Source organism: Alternaria dauci, chromosome 1, assembly GCF_042100115.1.
Source record: "Alternaria dauci strain A2016 chromosome 1, whole genome shotgun sequence".
NCBI classification, from domain to species: Eukaryota; Fungi; Ascomycota; class Dothideomycetes; order Pleosporales; family Pleosporaceae; genus Alternaria; species Alternaria dauci.
Window position 1 is genome coordinate 4,618,831 of NC_091272.1, and position 19,113 is coordinate 4,637,943.

General features: G+C 40.6%; 3 protein-coding genes across 3 annotated transcripts; all 3 read left to right on the forward strand.

Annotated features, from left to right (window-relative positions):
- Positions 1–223: 223 nt before the first annotated feature.
- On the forward strand, positions 224–2,692 carry ACET3X_001442 (uncharacterized protein; the record flags this gene model as incomplete). Its single annotated transcript, XM_069446734.1, has 3 exons — positions 224–465; positions 516–1,605; positions 1,658–2,692. The coding sequence occupies 3 exons, from the start codon at positions 224–226 to the stop codon at positions 2,690–2,692; spliced, it is 2,367 nt and encodes a 788-aa protein (XP_069311684.1).
- A 1,266-nt stretch (positions 2,693–3,958) lies between these two features.
- On the forward strand, positions 3,959–6,861 carry ACET3X_001443 (uncharacterized protein). The gene is made up of 3 exons (XM_069446735.1): positions 3,959–5,772; positions 5,828–6,444; positions 6,498–6,861. Exons 1-2 carry the CDS (start codon positions 4,593–4,595, stop codon positions 6,067–6,069), a joined length of 1,422 nt encoding a protein of 473 aa, XP_069311685.1. The 5' UTR covers positions 3,959–4,592; the 3' UTR covers positions 6,070–6,444; positions 6,498–6,861.
- A 2,862-nt stretch (positions 6,862–9,723) lies between these two features.
- ACET3X_001444 (uncharacterized protein) lies at positions 9,724–10,457 on the forward strand (the record flags this gene model as incomplete). The annotated part of the gene is made up of 2 exons (XM_069446736.1): positions 9,724–10,015; positions 10,084–10,457. The coding sequence occupies 2 exons, from the start codon at positions 9,724–9,726 to the stop codon at positions 10,455–10,457; spliced, it is 666 nt and encodes a 221-aa protein (XP_069311686.1).
- Positions 10,458–19,113: the final 8,656 nt, after the last annotated feature.

A 19,113-nucleotide genomic window follows, 5' to 3' on the forward strand; every position in this document is an offset into this window, starting at 1 on the left:
GTTCCGATTCTCGTTATATTGGTCCCTGAACGTACCACCAGTACTTTGTACCATCATTCTAACCATCACCTTCTTGTCACGACATATTTGACCAGCTTTCCTCCTTGGCCTGGCACCTGGATGCAGGTTCGCTTGACACTTCTTGTCTGAGATTCCTGTCCCTCCTTCTCTCGAGTTGCGCCTCTGAAGCACGTTGCCGACTTTCCACCGCAGTCATTACAACATGTTTCACACCTTCCAGTCATCCGTGGGAATGCGGTCACCCGGAGCAGACAGTGACAGTGCGGGGAAACCATCACGACCACCAGGCTCACGACGCATATCAACCAGCAACGCATGTGTCGAATGCAGGCGACGCAAGATTCGATGCGACGGTTCTCAACCCTGTGGACAATGCCAATGGTACCAACATCCTGAGGCATGTGGCTACTCGAAGCCGGCGCAACGAGTTGTGCCTAGTAGAAAGTGAGCATTCTAGAACCTTGCAAGACGGGTCGGGCTAATTACTTTGGTAGACTAGTCGACAAGCTGTCCAACAACATCGAACAGTACAAGACCATCCTTACAAAACTATATGGGGTAAAGAATCTGGAGTCGCTAGCTAGTCTCCCACGCGAGGAACTTCTAGAGCTAGCTCTCTCCTCTACTGCAATCCACTCCACGACGTCGCCATCTGCAGCCGACTCGCAAGCGCTATCGGATGCACAGGCTGGATCCGATGGAGCCGAAAGCTTAGAGGCGCTCGAGCAGGCTCCACCGGAAGATCCCTACTGGGACGAGGCACGGAAGCACCAGCTCCGTGTCCAAGGCATCTCCGACGATGTTAACGGACTTTCAATGTCTGTCGACCGATTGTCCTCCTATGTTGGCATATCTTCCATCACAGCAGCACTGAAGGTTATTGTACGGTGTGCGCCTCAGACGCGTTCGCTCATCGCACACAACAGCCAGGAAACTGCGCTACCAAGCCGTGCAGGCTCTCCGCGACCGGAGCTAGCAGACAGCAGGCCAGATGCCTTACCATCTCCCGAGCACGGCCAAGAGCTGATTGAGAGCTATTTCGACCGCGTGCATCCGTTTTGTCCTCTGATCGATGAGCGAAAGTTTTGGTTCGCGTTCTTGTACGGAAATCGGAGGGACTCAGCATGGCTGGCGTTACTAAACATGGTCTTCGCACTGGGGTCGCTTGCCTCTCTAGCCGCAGATAACGAGGCGCACTACGTCTACTTCAATCGGTCTCGGCAGCACCTATCTTTGGAATCGTTCGGAAGCGGCAACCTAGAGGTCCTCCAGGCTCTAGCTATTATGAGCGGATACTATATGCACTATCTCAACCGCCCAAACGAAGCGCATTCTCTGATGGGCGGTACGCTTCGTATGGCTACCGCGCTAGGTTTACATCGCGAGTACTCGGAACGTAGCGACGCAAGTAGGCAATTCATGACGCCGGGTGAGGAGGACTCTATTTCCCCGGAGATGAGACGTCGTATTTGGTGGAGTTTATTTTGTCTGGATTCTTGGGCTTCGACTACGACGGGCCGGCCTTCGCTGGGTAGGATGGGGCCTTCCATCACTGTCATGAGACCTGGAACGGCTGCAAACACTGTAAGACCCTATGACAGATGCCACAACCGATAGCTACTAACGTCAAACACAGTCTCAGGCAACACCATCACCCAACAGCCCTCAGTACATTGAACAGCTCAAGATCCTTCCTTTGGTGCACGCTTCAGCATTCTGTCAGATCGCTACTAGGATCCAGGATCGGCTCGTCGAATCTCCCCTGCTTGCTTCTACAGAAACGGCTAGCTTCGACGCACAGGTTGTGAAGTGGCATGATGATCTACCCTCGATTCTCTCCAATCCTGACGAGCCGTGTCCGGAGTTCCTTCGGCGAACCAGGCTGGTCATGAAGTGGCGGTTTCAGAACATTCGCATCATCCTCCATCGACCAATCCTACTCACTGCAGCACTCCGACGCTCACCTTGGGCCGCCCTCAGTGCTGACGAAAAGGTCGCAGTGGGCAAATGTCGACTCATTGCGTCCAAAACAATCGAAGACATCAGTCAGGAATGTATGCCAGATCTCATCTCAGGCTGGAACGCAGTATGGTTTTGCTTCCAAGCCTGTATGGTACCTCTCGTCTCCTTGTTCAGCGACACCAGCATGCCGGAAGAAGTAGAGAAGTGGAAAGCCAGTATCGAAACAGCACTCGCATTTTTTGAGACTGTCAAGGACTGGAGTATTGCGGCTAAACGGAGCGGCGATGCAGTCACACGCCTCTACGCCGCATACAAAACGAATGTGTCGACGCTATCCCATCAGTCTCAGACCGCTATGCCACACATCCCCCACCCTCAACAATACCAACAACAACAATCTCACCCAAATGCTCACACTCACTTCGCTATTCCTGGTACCTCGGCCGCGCCCACGATGCTTAACACCCACCCCGCTGCTTACGGACAACATCATCCCTCGGCATTCGGGCACTACAACCCCGCAACACCCACCTGGGCCAACGCTGGGAACGATCCGACGATCTTGAACAACTTCTGGGATGATATGATGTGGGATACAAACCTACCGGATATGCTGGAGACACCGTTTGGGCTCGGTGGTGAGTACGAGTTCGCAAGTGCGGCACAGGATTCTGGGGCGCAGGGGGCCTGCTGGATGCATGGGAATTAAACGGAATGTCAAGGAGTGTTACGGTAACACTCCTGTCGATCCTTTCAGTATTCAGTGTGCGCCCTGGTCTGGATCTGATCGGTCTTCTACCCACATACAGCATATACCGTATGGACAGCGTTCAAGTCTAAGCCCTAGCATTGGAACGCAGGTCCGCGAGTGCTCAGCACATGTGCGTTGTCAGTCTTGATGAAGATGCGCCAAGACGACTTTGTGCGACTGACGACACCGGAACCGACCAGCCGACGCATAGCCACCGGGGTATTGTCTAGCAACTCGATCGCATATACGAAAGCTCCTAGAGAGAAGCAGCAATATGCAATAGCCGGCAGTGGCACAGAACAAGCGGAGCATTTTGCACAAGGGCTACTCATACCCCCTGGTTTCATATACACACACACACATGGCAAGTCAAGGTTCAGGCTGGTGTGCGGAGCAAAGGATGATTTACACGGGTTAAAGATAGATCACCGGCTTCTAGCATTGTTCTCCCGAAGTCGCTTCACGTCTTTTTCTTGTCGATCGATCATATCCTTACACAGTCACACGGATGGAAAGCAAGGCTGGCTGGCAGGCATGTCCAGGCCATGGAGGCGGATCCGCATGTGGATTTCCCATTTTACTTTCCTGCACTTTCCCTCTCTCTTTAACCCCGACTCTGCATTGCTTCTACTTCATCCTCTCACCGTTGTGGAGATACATATACGGCATAGGTGGTTAGATTTTCTTGTATTCACTCGTTATTATAGACATGGGGTTGCGCACTATTGATACCCCAGATTCTGGTGATGGCTAAATAGGCGTGAAGTTGATCGCATGCATGCAAGATTGGAACTAGTTAGACATAGACACCAAGGCAAACATTATTTTCGTCCGCTTAACCCCGAAGGAGGATTGGTGTGATGGGCGTGATGGCTTAACAGAGGAGCTATATGCCTCTTTGCTGTGACTCTGTTGTATGGTTAGTAATCTACATTTCGCTGGGTGAGGGTGTGTTTAGCCTAAGGGCGTCGCGCATGTGAATGTGGACCCGATTACGACACGCAGAGTTCACAGTCGCGTATGCGGAATGGGAGTGGAAACAAGACAATTCTCGTGATTGCGTTCGATGTTGTCTGCTCAGAGAGCAGGAAAAGAAGGGGCACGTTTACAGTATTTTCGCACGGCACCAAGGACTCAAGACAACAATACAAACACGCTACTGTTTCTGCCTACATGCTACAGATATGGAATACCAAGCCCACAGCGGGGGACGAGACCATCTTGGCTGCTTGTCCTGCAACATGAAATGCTTAACCGACGTGAATCATCATCGGTGAGTGTGCGCAGGTTCTCTCCACGGGGACATGCTGAAATGTGGTATGATATGTGCAGGGTTTGCAATCCATTCTGGAGGAGTCTGGATACAAATGACGCACGTGTTTGTGGAGGATGTGGAACATGGCAGGCGAGGCGAAACAGCCTGCGGGGATGCCGATGACGGAGCGTTGCGCAGATCTTATCGATTACCGGTAGCCGCCTGGGAGAATGTGCAGGTGTGTTTAGTGACCGCAGTGCATCGGAGCCAACTGCCATGTGACAGATGGACTCAGGACGCCGAGTTTGGATGGGATTCACTCTGTGGTCTTGCTGTACATGCGCGCCTGGATGAGAGCAAGTTTACGCGAAAAAGTCGCGACGATGAACAAAGACGCATCTAACCTCCCCGCCGCCGCGCACGCCTTCCCCACGTGCACCTTGGCCCACCAGCCGTCGATCGCACCCATTGAGCTTGGCCATCTATCCTCGGACCTATTTCACCGCTACCATCTTGGCCATATACGCAGAAGAAGGGCGGTAATCGCATCTTCATCTTCTCTTCACTTCCCATCGACCGGCGGATTGATACTCTACCGCAGCAATGTCGGAGCCCGATGTCCACCGCGCCATATCCATGAAACCCCACCCCTTCCATACACACCCCGACCGCATAGAACGCACGTCAAGCCCCCACGTCCACGCCAATGCCAGCAGCAGCAGCAGCAGCACCCATCACCACGCAGACAGCACAGCCCGCAAACACGATGCCAGCAGCACCGCCGTCGAAACAGCGGCTCCTACGACCGACCACGACCCCATTGCCCGCCACGTCTCGGCGCGTCACGGCAGCTTCCACGAGGACATTGAATCGCAATCGCCGCCCTCGTATACCCCGGACAACGACCCGTACTCGCTGTCCTCTGCCATAAAGCCCGAGTCGGAAATGGCCCTGATCCGCGCCAACACGTCGCGAAAGCGCGATGGCTGCGGGCCCATGACCCTCAACAAGAAGGCTACCTCGGCCAAGAAGCTGGAAGAGTTTTACTCGGCGCAGAATGAGAATATAGAGAGGCTGCTCAAGCCGGTAGCTGAACACCGGGCGGCTGCGAAAGATGAGGATACGGCCAACCACCTTAAATACAAGATTGCCGTCATTGGCTCCTTTGCTGCGAATATCATTCTGGCCGTTCTACAGCTCTACGCTGCTATATCTTCTGGCTCGCTGTCGCTGTTTACGACAATGGCCGATTCGCTCTTCGATCCCCTGTCCAACCTCACACTCATCATGTGCAACCGCGCCGTTGCACGCGTTGACGCCAGGAAATTCCCTTCGGGAAAAGCGAGGATTGAGACTGCTGGAAACCTTTCTTTCTGCGCGCTCATGATTACGGTTTCTGTCGTGATTATTGTCGAGTCCATCCGTACGGTTGCCGAATACTCTGGTCCCGAGACCAACGATTTCTACTTGCCCAGTGTAATCGCCGTCAGCATTGCTTTTGCGACAAAGTTCTCCCTGTTCTTGTATTGCTGGGCGTTGAGGAACAAGTACAGTCAAGTCAGGATTCTGTGGGAAGACCACCGAAACGATCTTTTCATCAACGGTTTTGGTGTGTTGACGTCTGTTGGTGGATCAAAGTTGAAATGGTGGTTGGATCCCATGGGCGCCATGATACTATCTGTCTTGATCATCTTCTTGTGGTCGAGAACGGCGTACTCGGAATTCCAGCTTCTTATTGGCGTCACGGCTGATACGGCCATGTTGCAGCACATTACCTACATCTGTAAGTTTTTTCTTTCATATCTGCTTGGGCTGCGCGCTAACGCTTTGCTTCCTAGCGATGACGCACTCTCCCACTATCCTCCAGATTGACACCGTGCGTGCCTACCACTCCGGTCCCCGCCTCATTGTCGAAGTAGACATCGTCATGGACCCAGAGGCTACCTTGAGAGCTACCCACGATGTAGCCGAGGAACTTCAAATGAAACTGGAGAGTCTCCCTGATGTGGAGAGGGCGTACGTCCATGTCGACTATGAGACGGACCATCGACCCGAGCACTTTTTGAAGAAGGAGTTGTGATGATATGAGTGAGATGGGGAGGATACACGGGGAAGAATATTAATGACAGGGGACTGGTGGTGTGTAAAGGCAGACGAGAGTGAGATCTGAAGCTAGATATGGTTGCCATGGGCTCCTCGACGTGGAGAAGATGTGGAGATTCATTCGCCTAGAATTCCACCCACTATCGCTACTGAGATGCATACTACTACTTGTTAACTCGCCTCCTGTTCGTGCGCCATTTCCTTTATACGAATTTTGTTGGATTGATTGTCAGATATACCTCGTCCGTCAATTCACCCGTGTCTCTCTTGGCAAACAGACTAGCCTCCAACTTTTGGTTCAACAAATTATCCTTTGATTTGCTAGTATCTTCCCAATCTAATGTATCGCAGAGTGAGTATCGCTGTCAGTTCATGGGTTTCCGGGTCGTCTGCTGACATGAGAAGGCGGTCGGGGTCTTCACTTTTCATTCTTAGGACGAGGTTCAACAGGCATTTTGTCGAATGCTAGTTGCGCTGATGGGGATCGAGTGGATACCTTGAAATGACAGATTTGTGGGCATGGTGAACTCGACAGACTTTCTCACGATTTTGAATGTTGGAGCATCTCTGGGATCAAGTGGTCGCCGAGTTCACTGACACGCTGTCACCAAGCGACAAAGGCATGGTCATTTTTTCTGTGACGCTTCGCATCTGAAGGCCTTATTTTGCGCATATAGCAAGGGAATCTTGGAGATCATGGGGGACTCGTGGTTTATGGGTCTTGTTAGGTAGTACCATGGGCTGACGTAGATAGCGGCGGATGTAAAAATGGATCACTGGACCGTGTAGGCCACGTGACTGGAAAGCAGTGGTACAGTTCCAAGACGCATCTCAGTTGGACATGATTCTAACAGACTATGAGACAACTAGTGAATACCATGACAATCTCACATGGTTGCGTCAATCGAATCGAGGGTGAAGAGCAGGCGAGCGTGATTGCGCGCTGGGCAACTCACCCTTCACCAAAGGCGCAGTGACCACGCAACTGAGTCACTGTCTATTGTTCTTTGCCCGTGAATACTCTCGTGATCTTTCCTCTCCGAGACATTGTCTCAGTCACCTTGGTCCATTGTTCGGCTCGCCCAATCTTCCTTGCCTTGCACCCATGATTCACACTGCTGGTCACCCAACACACCACGAGCGACTGACAAACATCTGGCCCAGCACCTGCCGCATAACGCAGCACCTTTGATACTTTCGCTTTATACAAGCGCGATGCCGCCGTCTGTCGTGCAACAGTTTGGCAACATGCTCACCTCGCGCTGGCCGCTCAACAAAGATGCGTCGCCCTCACCCAAGCCAAAGGCCATACACGAGGTTTCCAGATATCCTAAGGTCACGGTAACGCCGGAGAACGACTCATGTCTCAACCCATCGATGTCTTACGAACACATATTGACATGCGGGCACATTATCACAACCCTGAGGTCCGACGAGCCGTGCGCACCCAACTGCTATCATATTGCCAACAACAGCTCATCGAAGAACAAAGAAGCTTCGAAGAGAAGCAATACGCAGGACTTTTACTGCGACGCTTGCGTAGAGATGAAAAACGAGGCGCTGGTGCCCGGTGACATTTCCTCGACAGAAGCTGGCAAGTGCACCAAGAGCCGCGTATAACAACGATACTGACTGCGTGACAGAGAACAGGCGCCTTGAAATGCGTGATAAGGAGGCTGAATTACGCGGAAAAAAGAGCAACTTTCGTAAATGCTATATCGCGCTCAAGACCACCTCATTGCCCTGCAATAGCGACGGCACAGTGAAAGGTCGATATACACCGAGGAAAAACCATCACCCTTTCGATACCACGATCCCCCAAGTAGGCGACAACTTCTTCGAAGACGTACTTACCAGCCCAATCGAGGAACGCAATCCGACCAGCGACAGTGGTGCGAGTGCACCCGCGTCCGTAATCACGAGCAGCACAAACGTCAACAGCAGTCCCGCAAACCTTGGAGAAGGTGGACGTAACTACCTCCGGTTCACTCAATCCGTTGCACAGGAAACAGGAAACGCGGCACCACAGGCATCTGAGCCAGTGCCGAACACGGCCAGCGAGACTTCATCACGTCCTGCGGGCAAGAGACTTTCCATCAAGCTGAACGCCAATACCACCGTGCCCGTACCTGTGCAGCAAAGGCGAAAACGGCCTACAGCCGCTGATGAAGATGAAGACTATGTGGACCCAACGGAGGAAGAACCAGAAGTCTTCAAAAGACCGGCAAAGCGGCCTAGAAAGTCCACATCCACTACACCAACAGTACCGGCCGTGAAGAGAAAGCCTGGGCGTCCTTTGAAATCCGCAACTAGCACGCCTGTGAGGCCGGCTACGAAGCCGAAGACTGGAAGGCCCACGGGGAAGCGTTCATAGGTGGACATGATGGAATCTGCGTATGTCAGAGGAGGAGGCTTGCAGGATTGGAGAATGGATGGTCAGGAGTGATTTCTGGATACGACTGGGTTGAGCGGCGGTCGCCCTACGGAACGCGAATATGACAGTTATGGAATACAACTCAAGCATTATGATGCTTCTTCTGCGGCCACTGATAGGGAGCAATAGAGAAGCGTTCTTGATAAATTGCGCAAAACGTTCCACGTGAAAGTAAGTATGACCATCCATCTTGATAGCCTATGAAGAAACCGCTCAGTGGGTACCTTAGGGCACAGTTTCAGCGGTAATCTATAACCGGCCATTGACATACATCAAAGCGATAGCCCAAGATGCCGCTCCGATACTCGCAAGTAAGGCGATGGCTATGTATACGCATCTTCTTTGCCTTTGCTTTTTTGCAATTCGTTGCTCATTTGGTTCATGCGCGAGTAATCCTCGTTCCAATTTGATCGTGGTACCCTTTTGTTGAGCTTGGCGGATGAACAAGTCCGCAATGGAGAAGTCTCTTGTTGACTTGTGTGTGGGAGTGAAAACATTCTGTGTCAGGGAGCGCGACATCGTGGTTGAAAATGTAGTTGTGGAGAGCTGCGCAGCTGGAGATAGTATAGGAGACATAGTCAGAGACTAGCGATGCCGATTTGAAAGTGAAAGAGGGTTGGATTGGTGGGTTTTAGTCTGTAATACTCATACGGTTAGCAATGACGCTGGTTGACCCCGAGATGGTTCTATCCATCCTGAGTGCGAGTAGATTGAGGATCAAGGTGCCAGTCGAATGTGAGCACCAAACAAATGCGCACTCGATTTTGCGAAGCGCGCGTGAACTCCCACCGAGTGAGCGAACTGCGTCATGTGTCGCTCAATTGCTGGCCTAAGCCCTGTGAGCGTCGAAGAGCTGTAAGATACGTCGTGGTCGGTCAAAACATGTGCCTTCTTCCTCTACACCAATTAGGTTTACGGCAAACAAAGAATCTGACATGTTCGACCTGATGCATGTGTACTACCCACGCGTAGCGATAGACATGCAGCCGGCATGTGGGGCATCTGACAACAGGTTAAAAGTATGCCTGTCGCACGGGATGTAGCCACATCTACTTGAACGTTCCCGCGTCGCACACATCAGATTCCCGCAGCAGGAGCGCACCTGTTTCGTTACCGAACTATCATTGGGACATTCGCAACAGGACTTGCTGTGCACGAAGCTGTCTCGCGTTCGACACGTCAATAGAGCGTGCTACCATGCCTAAATTCGAGCTTCGCGCTGCAGACATCTCAGATCTTTCTTCGATAGCGACAGTATGGACAGCCGCGTTCTTTGACGATGAGATCATTGGAGAGATCATGCACCCGCACCGCAAAGACTATCCTGACGACGTTTATTGGTTCTTACTGCGTGGAGTTCGAGAACGATTCTGGGACTGGCGTCATCAATTCATAGTCGTGACGGATGATGGAAAGGTGGTTGGGGCAGCAGATTGGAGGAGGCTTGGGAAAGGCGGAGAGGGCAAGGAGTTGAGCGGAGCAGATCCACGTATGTTTACCGCGAAACTTCTCATGACAGATGAGCATGGCTTCCGGCTCACATCAACTTTTCCGCAGGCAATCTCATCGCGCCGCTCTTGAAGACCTACCACTCCATGTCTCTAGCGTTGTTTCCCAACCGTGCCGCCGATCCTACGCGCGCCTCGTTCCTCGACACCGCTGTTGCGAATTCGGAGAAGTACTGGACCGGCCAGCGTACCGAGTGCTGGGATTTGCATGTTTGTGGTGTACATCCAGACTACCAAGGTAAGGGTGTAGGAAAGCTGCTGGCCCGGTGGGGTGTTCTAGAAGCACAAAAAGAAGGCGAAGATGTCGTAGCTAGCGTGCTGTGTGGGGAGAAGAACAGAGGCTTCTATGGGAAGGCTGGGATGAATGTGCAAGTTAGCGAAACGAAGGGCAAAGGGGGAGGAATTGCTTTGTTCACAAGATAGACCGCACGGCTCAAAGTGGCGCCATACGTTACCGTGTCCGTGCGTTCGATGATCATGGTCGCTCGATGAACACCCCCCACAACCTAATATTTTTAATAAAACGAAGCTGTAGAGCTACTAAAAGTTATAATAAAATTATATAAAGCTAGGATTATACTATATATAGCCTTATAAAAGTTTTAGCTTATTCAAAATATTTTTTAGGGGGCTAGATTAGCTAGGAGTAGTAACTACGCGATAGGGTTAGTAATATAGTAGTTATAGCTTTTATATAAGATAGAGTAACCCTAATACGTTTTTAATACTTTATAGATAGCTTATAAGGTTATAAAGCCTTATGTTTACCCTTTTAGGCTAACTATATAGCTTTTTTAGTATTATAAAGTACTTTCTAATACTATTTTTTAGCTATCTTATCTTCTTACTACTACCTCCTAACCTCCTAAAGTCTCTTATACTTAATATACTTCTCCTAATATACCTAAAGCTTATAAAGTTATAATTACTCTATTACCTACGCCCTCTTAGCTTTTTAAAGTTATAGTTATATAGCTTATTATTATTATATAACGTATAGGATATAGCTTAGCTAGAAGAGTACTAAGGTCCTAATATAATTACTTCTCTTATTATCTCTATAGATAAAGAACTTACTCTTAACCTATACTTCGCGTATAGGAAGACTAGTAAGAATTATTATTATTACTTTCCCTAGTATACTATTAGAATATAGAGCTATCCCCTACTATTCTCTTATAGTATAAAGTAAATACTATTACCTATAACTACCCTTTATATAATAATTCTTCTCTCCTATAAGGTAAATAGTCTAGGGATAGCTCCCTTAATATAATCTACTACCTAAGCTAGGGTAAGGAGCTAAAGTTCTAGCCTTTTAAGCCTAATATAAATACTACGTAGTAAATATATACTATTAGTAGAAAATATACTTATAATACTAGAGGAGTATATTATAGCTATTAAGAAATAATAAGATAAACTACTTACCCTCTAATAGCTATATAAGCTAGAAGATAAAGTTATATAGCTAGAGAAAATAGGATAAGGTATACCCTAAGTAGAAGTAAGCTATATTACCTTTAGTATAAAGGATCCTATTACGTATACCTAATATATACCTAAACCTATAAGTGCTATATACCCTAAATATACTTTAAAACCTAAGGACCCTATAGAGTACTAAAGAAAAATAATTAAAGAATATTATAAATTTATCTATTCTTATAAGATAGCTTTTTAACTACTACTATAAGAGATTTCTATTAACTATAATAAAGTTTTATTATCTATATAGTATAGAGGAAGAGAACCTAAAAAGCTTTAGTATATATACTATAAGTGTATATTTAAAGTATAAGGGGAGGATCCTACCTAAGAATACTTTAAGTAGTACTTACTTAACTTACTTTTTAATCCTATTAACTATAGCCTTAACGTAGCTATAGCGTATAATAATACTATATAGTAAAAAGACTAAATAGTTTACTCTTTTACTACTTACCTAAAAGTTTTAAAAGACTAACTCCCTATTTATATTAAGGAGTAAAGAGTATAATACTTATAAGGTAATAAAAGGATTCTCTCCTTAACGTGAGGTTTAGGGTTAAAGGCTAACTAGTAACTACGTTAGAAGGTAATAATCTTAGTAGGGCTATAATTACGTAGTTAGTATCTCGCTAAGATAAGGTATCTAGCTAAGGGAATAGATATTACTATATCTTAAGATACTATAATATCTAAGGAATTAAGGGATACTAGGTAATAGTAAGAGGATATAGATATCTAAGACCTATAGTAATAGGTATAAGAATATATTAGATCTTATTATTATACTTATTATAGTTAACTTAAATAGTTTATCTCTTATATAGATTATTAACTAGTTATTCTATTACTTATAGAATAGGTATTATTTATTCTTTAGTTATAATAATAACTCTTTTCTACCTAATTATTCCCTATATTACCTTATAGACTACTACCTTAGTCTATCTTACCTTAGTATAGACTAAGCTTAGAGAAGTATAGCCTACCCCTATATAATACTTTAACTACCTAGGATATTAGTAGACGTTTAACTAATAGAACTACCTAATTAAGATTTAATATAGTATCCCTAAGAGTAGTATAGAATAATAGGGCTTAGGGTTAGGGACCCTTAACGCTAGTAGCTACACTAGTTAATAATAAGATACTTAATATATCTAACTTAGACTTAGAGGAGAACCCTAGTAATAGAGAGCTATAAAATCTTAGGTAATAGGCCCTTATTTAGGCTTAGTAGATAGCTAAGATATAGAATATAATTAATTAGCTTATAAGTTAGCTAATAGCTACCCCTAATAAATAACCTATTTCTACTAAGAAACCTAAGATAGTATTACTAGAGAAATATAGTAGAGAGTAAGAAAAGCTATAAGTATTCCTTACTAATATTAACCTATACTATAAGTATAATAAGGTACCTAATAACTAGGAAAAGATCCTTATAGCTAGTATATATATAAAGGATAAGGCTTCTAACTAGATATAACCCTATATAGATAACTACCTACTAGACGTAGAATATATAGGCACTAAAGAAGGAACCTATACCTTATTTATAAGTTAGATAGAGTTTAAGTAAGAGATAGGATATATCTTTAGAGAAGTAGATACTTAGAACTAGGTAGAGAAGAAGATTACTTACCTAAGGTAGGCTATATTAGTATTAGTATATATAGCAGAATTTAAGTAACTATAAGTATAGATTAATTAGGATAATATAGCACTTTAAATAGTATTTAAAGCTAGCCTTAAAGAAAATATTAAGGACAGCCTTATATACTATAATAAGCCTAGAATACTATACGCTCTAATTAAGTTAGTAATATATATTAATAATAGGCTATAGGAATAGAATAACTAGAAGAAATACTTCTAACCTAACGTACCTAATATAAAAAAATAGCGTAGTAGATTTAATAGGGATAGTAATACTATTATAACTAGTAAGGTATAAGAGAAAGCTAAAGATAGATATACCTAAGGAAAAGGCTATAATAGTCTTTCTAAGGAAGAGCGCTAGAGGCGTTATAATAATAAAGTATATCTAAGATATAGCGAAATTAGATATTTTATATATAACTATACTAAAGATAGGTTAGTTAAATAGGTAGTAATTAAAATTAGAATAATTAGATAAGGGACGCCTTACCCTATAGTAATAGAGCTAGATAATAACCTAAGTAACTTAGACCTCTATAAGGAGGTATACTTAGAGGATATAGAAGACTATAAAGTTATTCTATAAGTTAAATTAGATAATAAGGTTATAGCTATAGATAAGCCTAGGACTATAGACTAGAAAGTTAAGGGTAGAGTTATAATAGAATAACTAGCTAATAACTAGTATTAGATATATAGTAATAAGATATATTATACTAATAACTATAAGATTTAAAGCTAAATTATTATTACTAGTAAGAACGCTAAAGTAATTAGGTATAAAGTAATATACTAATAGCCTTACTTTAATAACCTAATAGCTAAGGTCTCTAATTAAGAAGCTACTAAAGTAGAAAATACTAAAGAATATAAAAAAGTATACTAGTATAATTATAAGATTAACTATAAGTACTATAAGAAGGATAAAAAGGAATATAGGTTAGACTAAAAGTAATACTATTACTTAAATCTTTAGGTAAATAAGTATTTAGTAAATAACTACTACTTCTATAAACTAGAAAAGGTAGAGATCTATAAAAGACTTCTATAGACGTAATATAGAAATAGATATACTTTTTATTAAGATTAACTTAAAAAGGTATAATAAGTAGATAACTACTACTATAATATACTTATATTAAATATTTATAAGGTAAAGGACTACCTAATTTATAAGGTCTAGAAGACTAAACCTAGAGAGAGGATAGTAAGGGAAGAGATCCCTTATTAGAATATCTACTAGAGTTTCTATTATAATAACTACTATATAATATATTATAGCTTAAAAACTAATATAGGCTATTTCCCTAAGAAGAGGAAGGATAAGTAGTTAAAAAACTAAGATACTATTAGGGATAGGGTTATACTAATAAAGGTATACCTAAAAGGACCCTTAGGAAGGTATAGGATACTAATAGTTAGGTAAAGTAGCTACTTATAACTATATCTATACTAGGTTAAGATATCTAGGCGCTTATAGATAGTAGGGCTATAAGGATAATAATCTTACCCTAAGTAGTAGAGAAATATAAGATACCTTATAAGATTAAGGATTACCTAGTACTAGTAGTACTAGCTAATAAGAAACCTATAGAATATAGAAATAGTATAATAAGGTTAGAGACTAAATTAATAAAGCTATAAATAGCTAGTATAGAGTACTAAATAAATATTAATATTATAGATCTAGGAGGACTAGATATATTAATAGGTTATAATTAGCTAGATATCTATAACCCTACTATTAACTAGTAAAAGTAAATAATACTTAGAAGAGAACTTATATATAAGGTTACTAAAGTACGTAGAAGAGTAAGCCTAAAGGACTAGAGCTTAACCTAGGATAGGAGGTTTAGTAAGATCTTACCTTATAAGATTAGGAGAATCTATAAGAAGGACCCTTAGAGAGTAGGAGTTATCTAGATAAGATAAGTTATAACTATAAAGGAAGGACCCTTACTACTAGAGATACTAAGAGAGTATTAAACTAATAAGTTTAGAGAACTCTTTAAGGAAAATAAAGCTATAGATTTAGTAGACTATTAGGATTAGGATTATAAGATTATCTTAGATAAAGGGGTAAAGTTAAGCCTAGGACTAATATATCCTATATTACCTAAGTATAATACTAAGCTAAGGGATTATATCTAAAAGAATCTAAAGAAAGGATTTATCTAACTAGGATTAGGCCTGATAGTCTTACCTATCTTATTTATAAAGAAGCTTAATAGAAAATAGTAACTATAGATTAACTTCTATAGGTTAAATAGTATTACTTAAAAAAACTAATATCCCTTACTACTAATTATAGAGCTTATAGATTAACTCTAAGGAGCTAAGTAGTTTATAAAGTTTAATATTTAGGAAGGATTTTACTAAATTAGGATTAAGGAAGGATATAAATAGATAATAGCGTTTAAGATAAAATATAAACTATTTAAGTATATAGTAATACCTTTTAGGTTAATAAACGCCCTAGTAACGTTTTAGTTAGTTATTAATAACGCCCTTTATAAATACCTTAGAATCTTTATTATAGCGTATATTAATAATATACTAGTATATACTAGTAGGATACTAGAAGAATATATAAAGTATATTAAGAAAGTACTAAAGAAGCTTAAGGAATATAAGCTATACCTATAGCTAGGGAAGTGCGAATTCTATATAAAGGAAATAGAATACCTAGGCTTTATAATATCTATAGAGGGAGTAAAGATAAACCTAAAAAAGATAGTAGCTATATAGGAGTAGCTAACGCCTAAAATAGTTAAGGATATATAATCCTTCCTAGGATTTATTAACTACTACTAGAAGTTTATTAAAGATTATTTAAAGATTACTATACCCCTCTCTAAGATTATAAAGAAGGAAATTAGTTTTAAATAGAATAAGGAATATTAGGAAGTATTTAATTAAATTAAATAGATCTTCCTTAAGGTACTAGTACTAGAGATATATAACCTAAAGCGAGAGACGTAAGTTAAGACTAATACGTTAGATTATACACTTAGAGCTATATTATTATAGTAGTACCTAGATAAGAAGTAGAGACTAGTGTTCTACTACTTAAGGAAGTTCTCTAGAGTAGAACTTAACTATAATATTTATAATAAGGAGCTACTAGGAGTAGTTAATTCCTTTAAATAGTAGGAAGTCTATTTACTAGGACTACTATATTAGATTAAGGTTTTTACTAATTACTAGAACTTAGTAGGTTTTATAATAATAAAGAAACTTAACTAATAATAAGTCTAATAGGCTAAGATATTAGCTTAGTTTAACTTTAAGATAACCTACTACGCTAGAACGCTTAATAGAGTAGTAGATACTCTAAGTAAGAGATCTAACTTATATAAAGAAAGTTATAAGAAACTATATAATACTATATTTAGGAAGATACCTAATAGTACCCTATATTATAACTAACTAGAACTAGCTAAGATTACTAAGGTAGCTAAGTAAGTAGAAATACTTTAGTAGTAATAGTAGTAGAGAGTAGCTAGCTAGTAGTTTAAGCCTAAAGAAAAAGGCTCTAATAAACTATTATAAAATAAGTAAAAGTACTAAGATATAATTTAAAGTAATTAAATATATATACTTTTATATATAAGATTAAGTCTTATTAAAGAACTATATAAGTCTTTAGAGTTTAGATATATATTACTAAAAGAGATAGTTAGACGTTTAGTAAAGGTATTTATAATACTATACTTATAAGTAAAGGTATAAGACGCTCTAAGTAACTATTTAGCTTATTACTAGAATAAGCTTAAGAGATATAAGCTCTATAGCCTATTATAATCCTTACTACTACTAATAAGACTATAGAGTAGTATAATAATAGACTTTATAGTAAAGCTCCTAAAATTATTAGAACTAGGATCTAGAAGATTACATAATATAGTCCTAGTTATTATATACTAATATATAAAAGGAGTAAAGTTTATACCTATAGAAGAGACTATTATAGTAGAGGAATACGCGTATAAGGTTAGTAAGGTACTAATATTAAAATATAGGATACCTAAAGAGTTTATTACTAATTATAATAAATAATTTACTTCTAAGTATTAGAATATATTCCTAGTAAAATTAGGTATAAAGAAGAAGCTTTTAACTAGCTTTTACCCTAAAATAGATAGCTAGATAGAAAGAATAAACTAGATATTAGAATAGTATCTAAGGATATACGCTAATAAGCTATAAGATAACTAGGTTAAACTCTTACTAATAGTATAATTAGCTTATAATAGTACTAGGTCTATAATAATAAAGTACTTACTATACTATATAAACTATAGATATAAGCTAATTACTTATTAAGATCTAAAAAATATAGAGAGTATTATAGTAGGTATAGATAATAAAGCCTACTTAATATAAGAACTATATAATAAATTAAGTAAGAATATAGTTTATAGGAACCTTATAATAACTAAAGTAGCTAATAAGTAAAGGATTAAGGGACTAACCTTTAAGAAAGAGGATAAAGTTTTCTTATTATAATAGAACTTAAAAACTAAGTAACTAAGTAAGAAACTAGATAACCTCTAAGTAGGACTATTTAAAGTTCTAAAGGAAATAAGTAATATAAATTATAAACTCTAACTCTTACTAGGTATATATATCTACCCTATCTTTTATAAGAAACTCTTAGAAAGAGTACCTCTAGATACTAAGCTAGCTACTAATATAGAGCTTAAAGATAATAAGTATAAGGTTAAGGAAATTAGGGACTTATAGAAAATTAGTTATTAGTAGAAATACTTAGTTAAGTAGTAAGGATAGCTAGAGAGCTAGAATACTTAGGAGCTAAAGGAAAATTTAATAAACTATAAGTTATAGGTATATAAGTACTATTAGAGATACCTAGAGAAGAGAGGACTAGATCCTTAAGGGAAGAAAAGAAGTTAAAAAAAGGATTAAAAGAAGTATTAGCCTATAACTAGCCTAAGTTAGTTAATAGTCTAGGTAGTAATAGTTTAGTTATTAGAAAGTTTATACTTAGGGTAGAGTTCCCCTTAGCTTACTCTTTTATATAATCTTATAAATTTAAGAGAGCTAAGTTATAATAAGTAAAAGAATATTCTTTACTCTTTACCTCTAAGAGTTTATAATATAAATAAGAAGCCTTAGCTACTACTAGTACCTAGCGCTCCTTAGCTTAAGCTACTTCTAACTCTTTATACTTATACTCTACTTAAATATCTTCTTACTCTTACTTAGAGATAAATAAACTATATTTAATACTTATAGAAATATAACTAGTATAGTAACTAAAAGTTATCTCTATAAAGTAATAAAGCTTCTTCTCCTTATAACGCTAATACTAGAAATCTATCTTAAGACCTTCTTAAATAATATAAGCTATATAGGTATATTTTTAATTAGTTAAGGAATAAGGGTAAGGACTATAGGACTTCTAAACTTTAAGTATAGTTAGGGAGACTAAAGGAAGGAAGAGGCAGCTATAATAGCCTAAGGCCTACTAACCTTATATATAACTAATACTATAAAATACAGCATAGAGAAATAATAATCTAGGGTATTAGGATAATACACCTAAGAGGGGGGATAATATTATAAGGTAATAAAAGGATTCTCTCCTTAACGCGAGGGTTAGAGTTAAAAGGCTAACTAGTAACTACGTTAGAAGGTAATAATCTTAGTAGGGCTATAATTACGTAGTTAGTATCTCGCTAAGATAAGGTATCTAGCTAAGGGAATAGATATTACTATATCTTAAGATACTATAATATCTAAGGAATTAAGGGATACTAGGTAATAGTAAGAGGACGTAGATATCTAAGACCTAAGGTAATAGGTATAAGAATATATTAGATCTTATTATTATACTTATTATAGTTAACTTAAATAGTTTATCTCTTATACAGATTATTAACTAGTTATTCTATTATTTATAGAA

Coding starts and splice junctions, on each gene's coding strand:
- ACET3X_001443 (XM_069446735.1), top strand. CDS start 4,593: ATGTCGGAGCCCGATGTCCACCGCGCCATATCCATGAAACCCCACCCC. Junction 5,773..5,827: donor GCAGCACATTACCTACATCT/GTAAGTTTTTTC, acceptor TTTGCTTCCTAG/CGATGACGCACTCTCCCACT.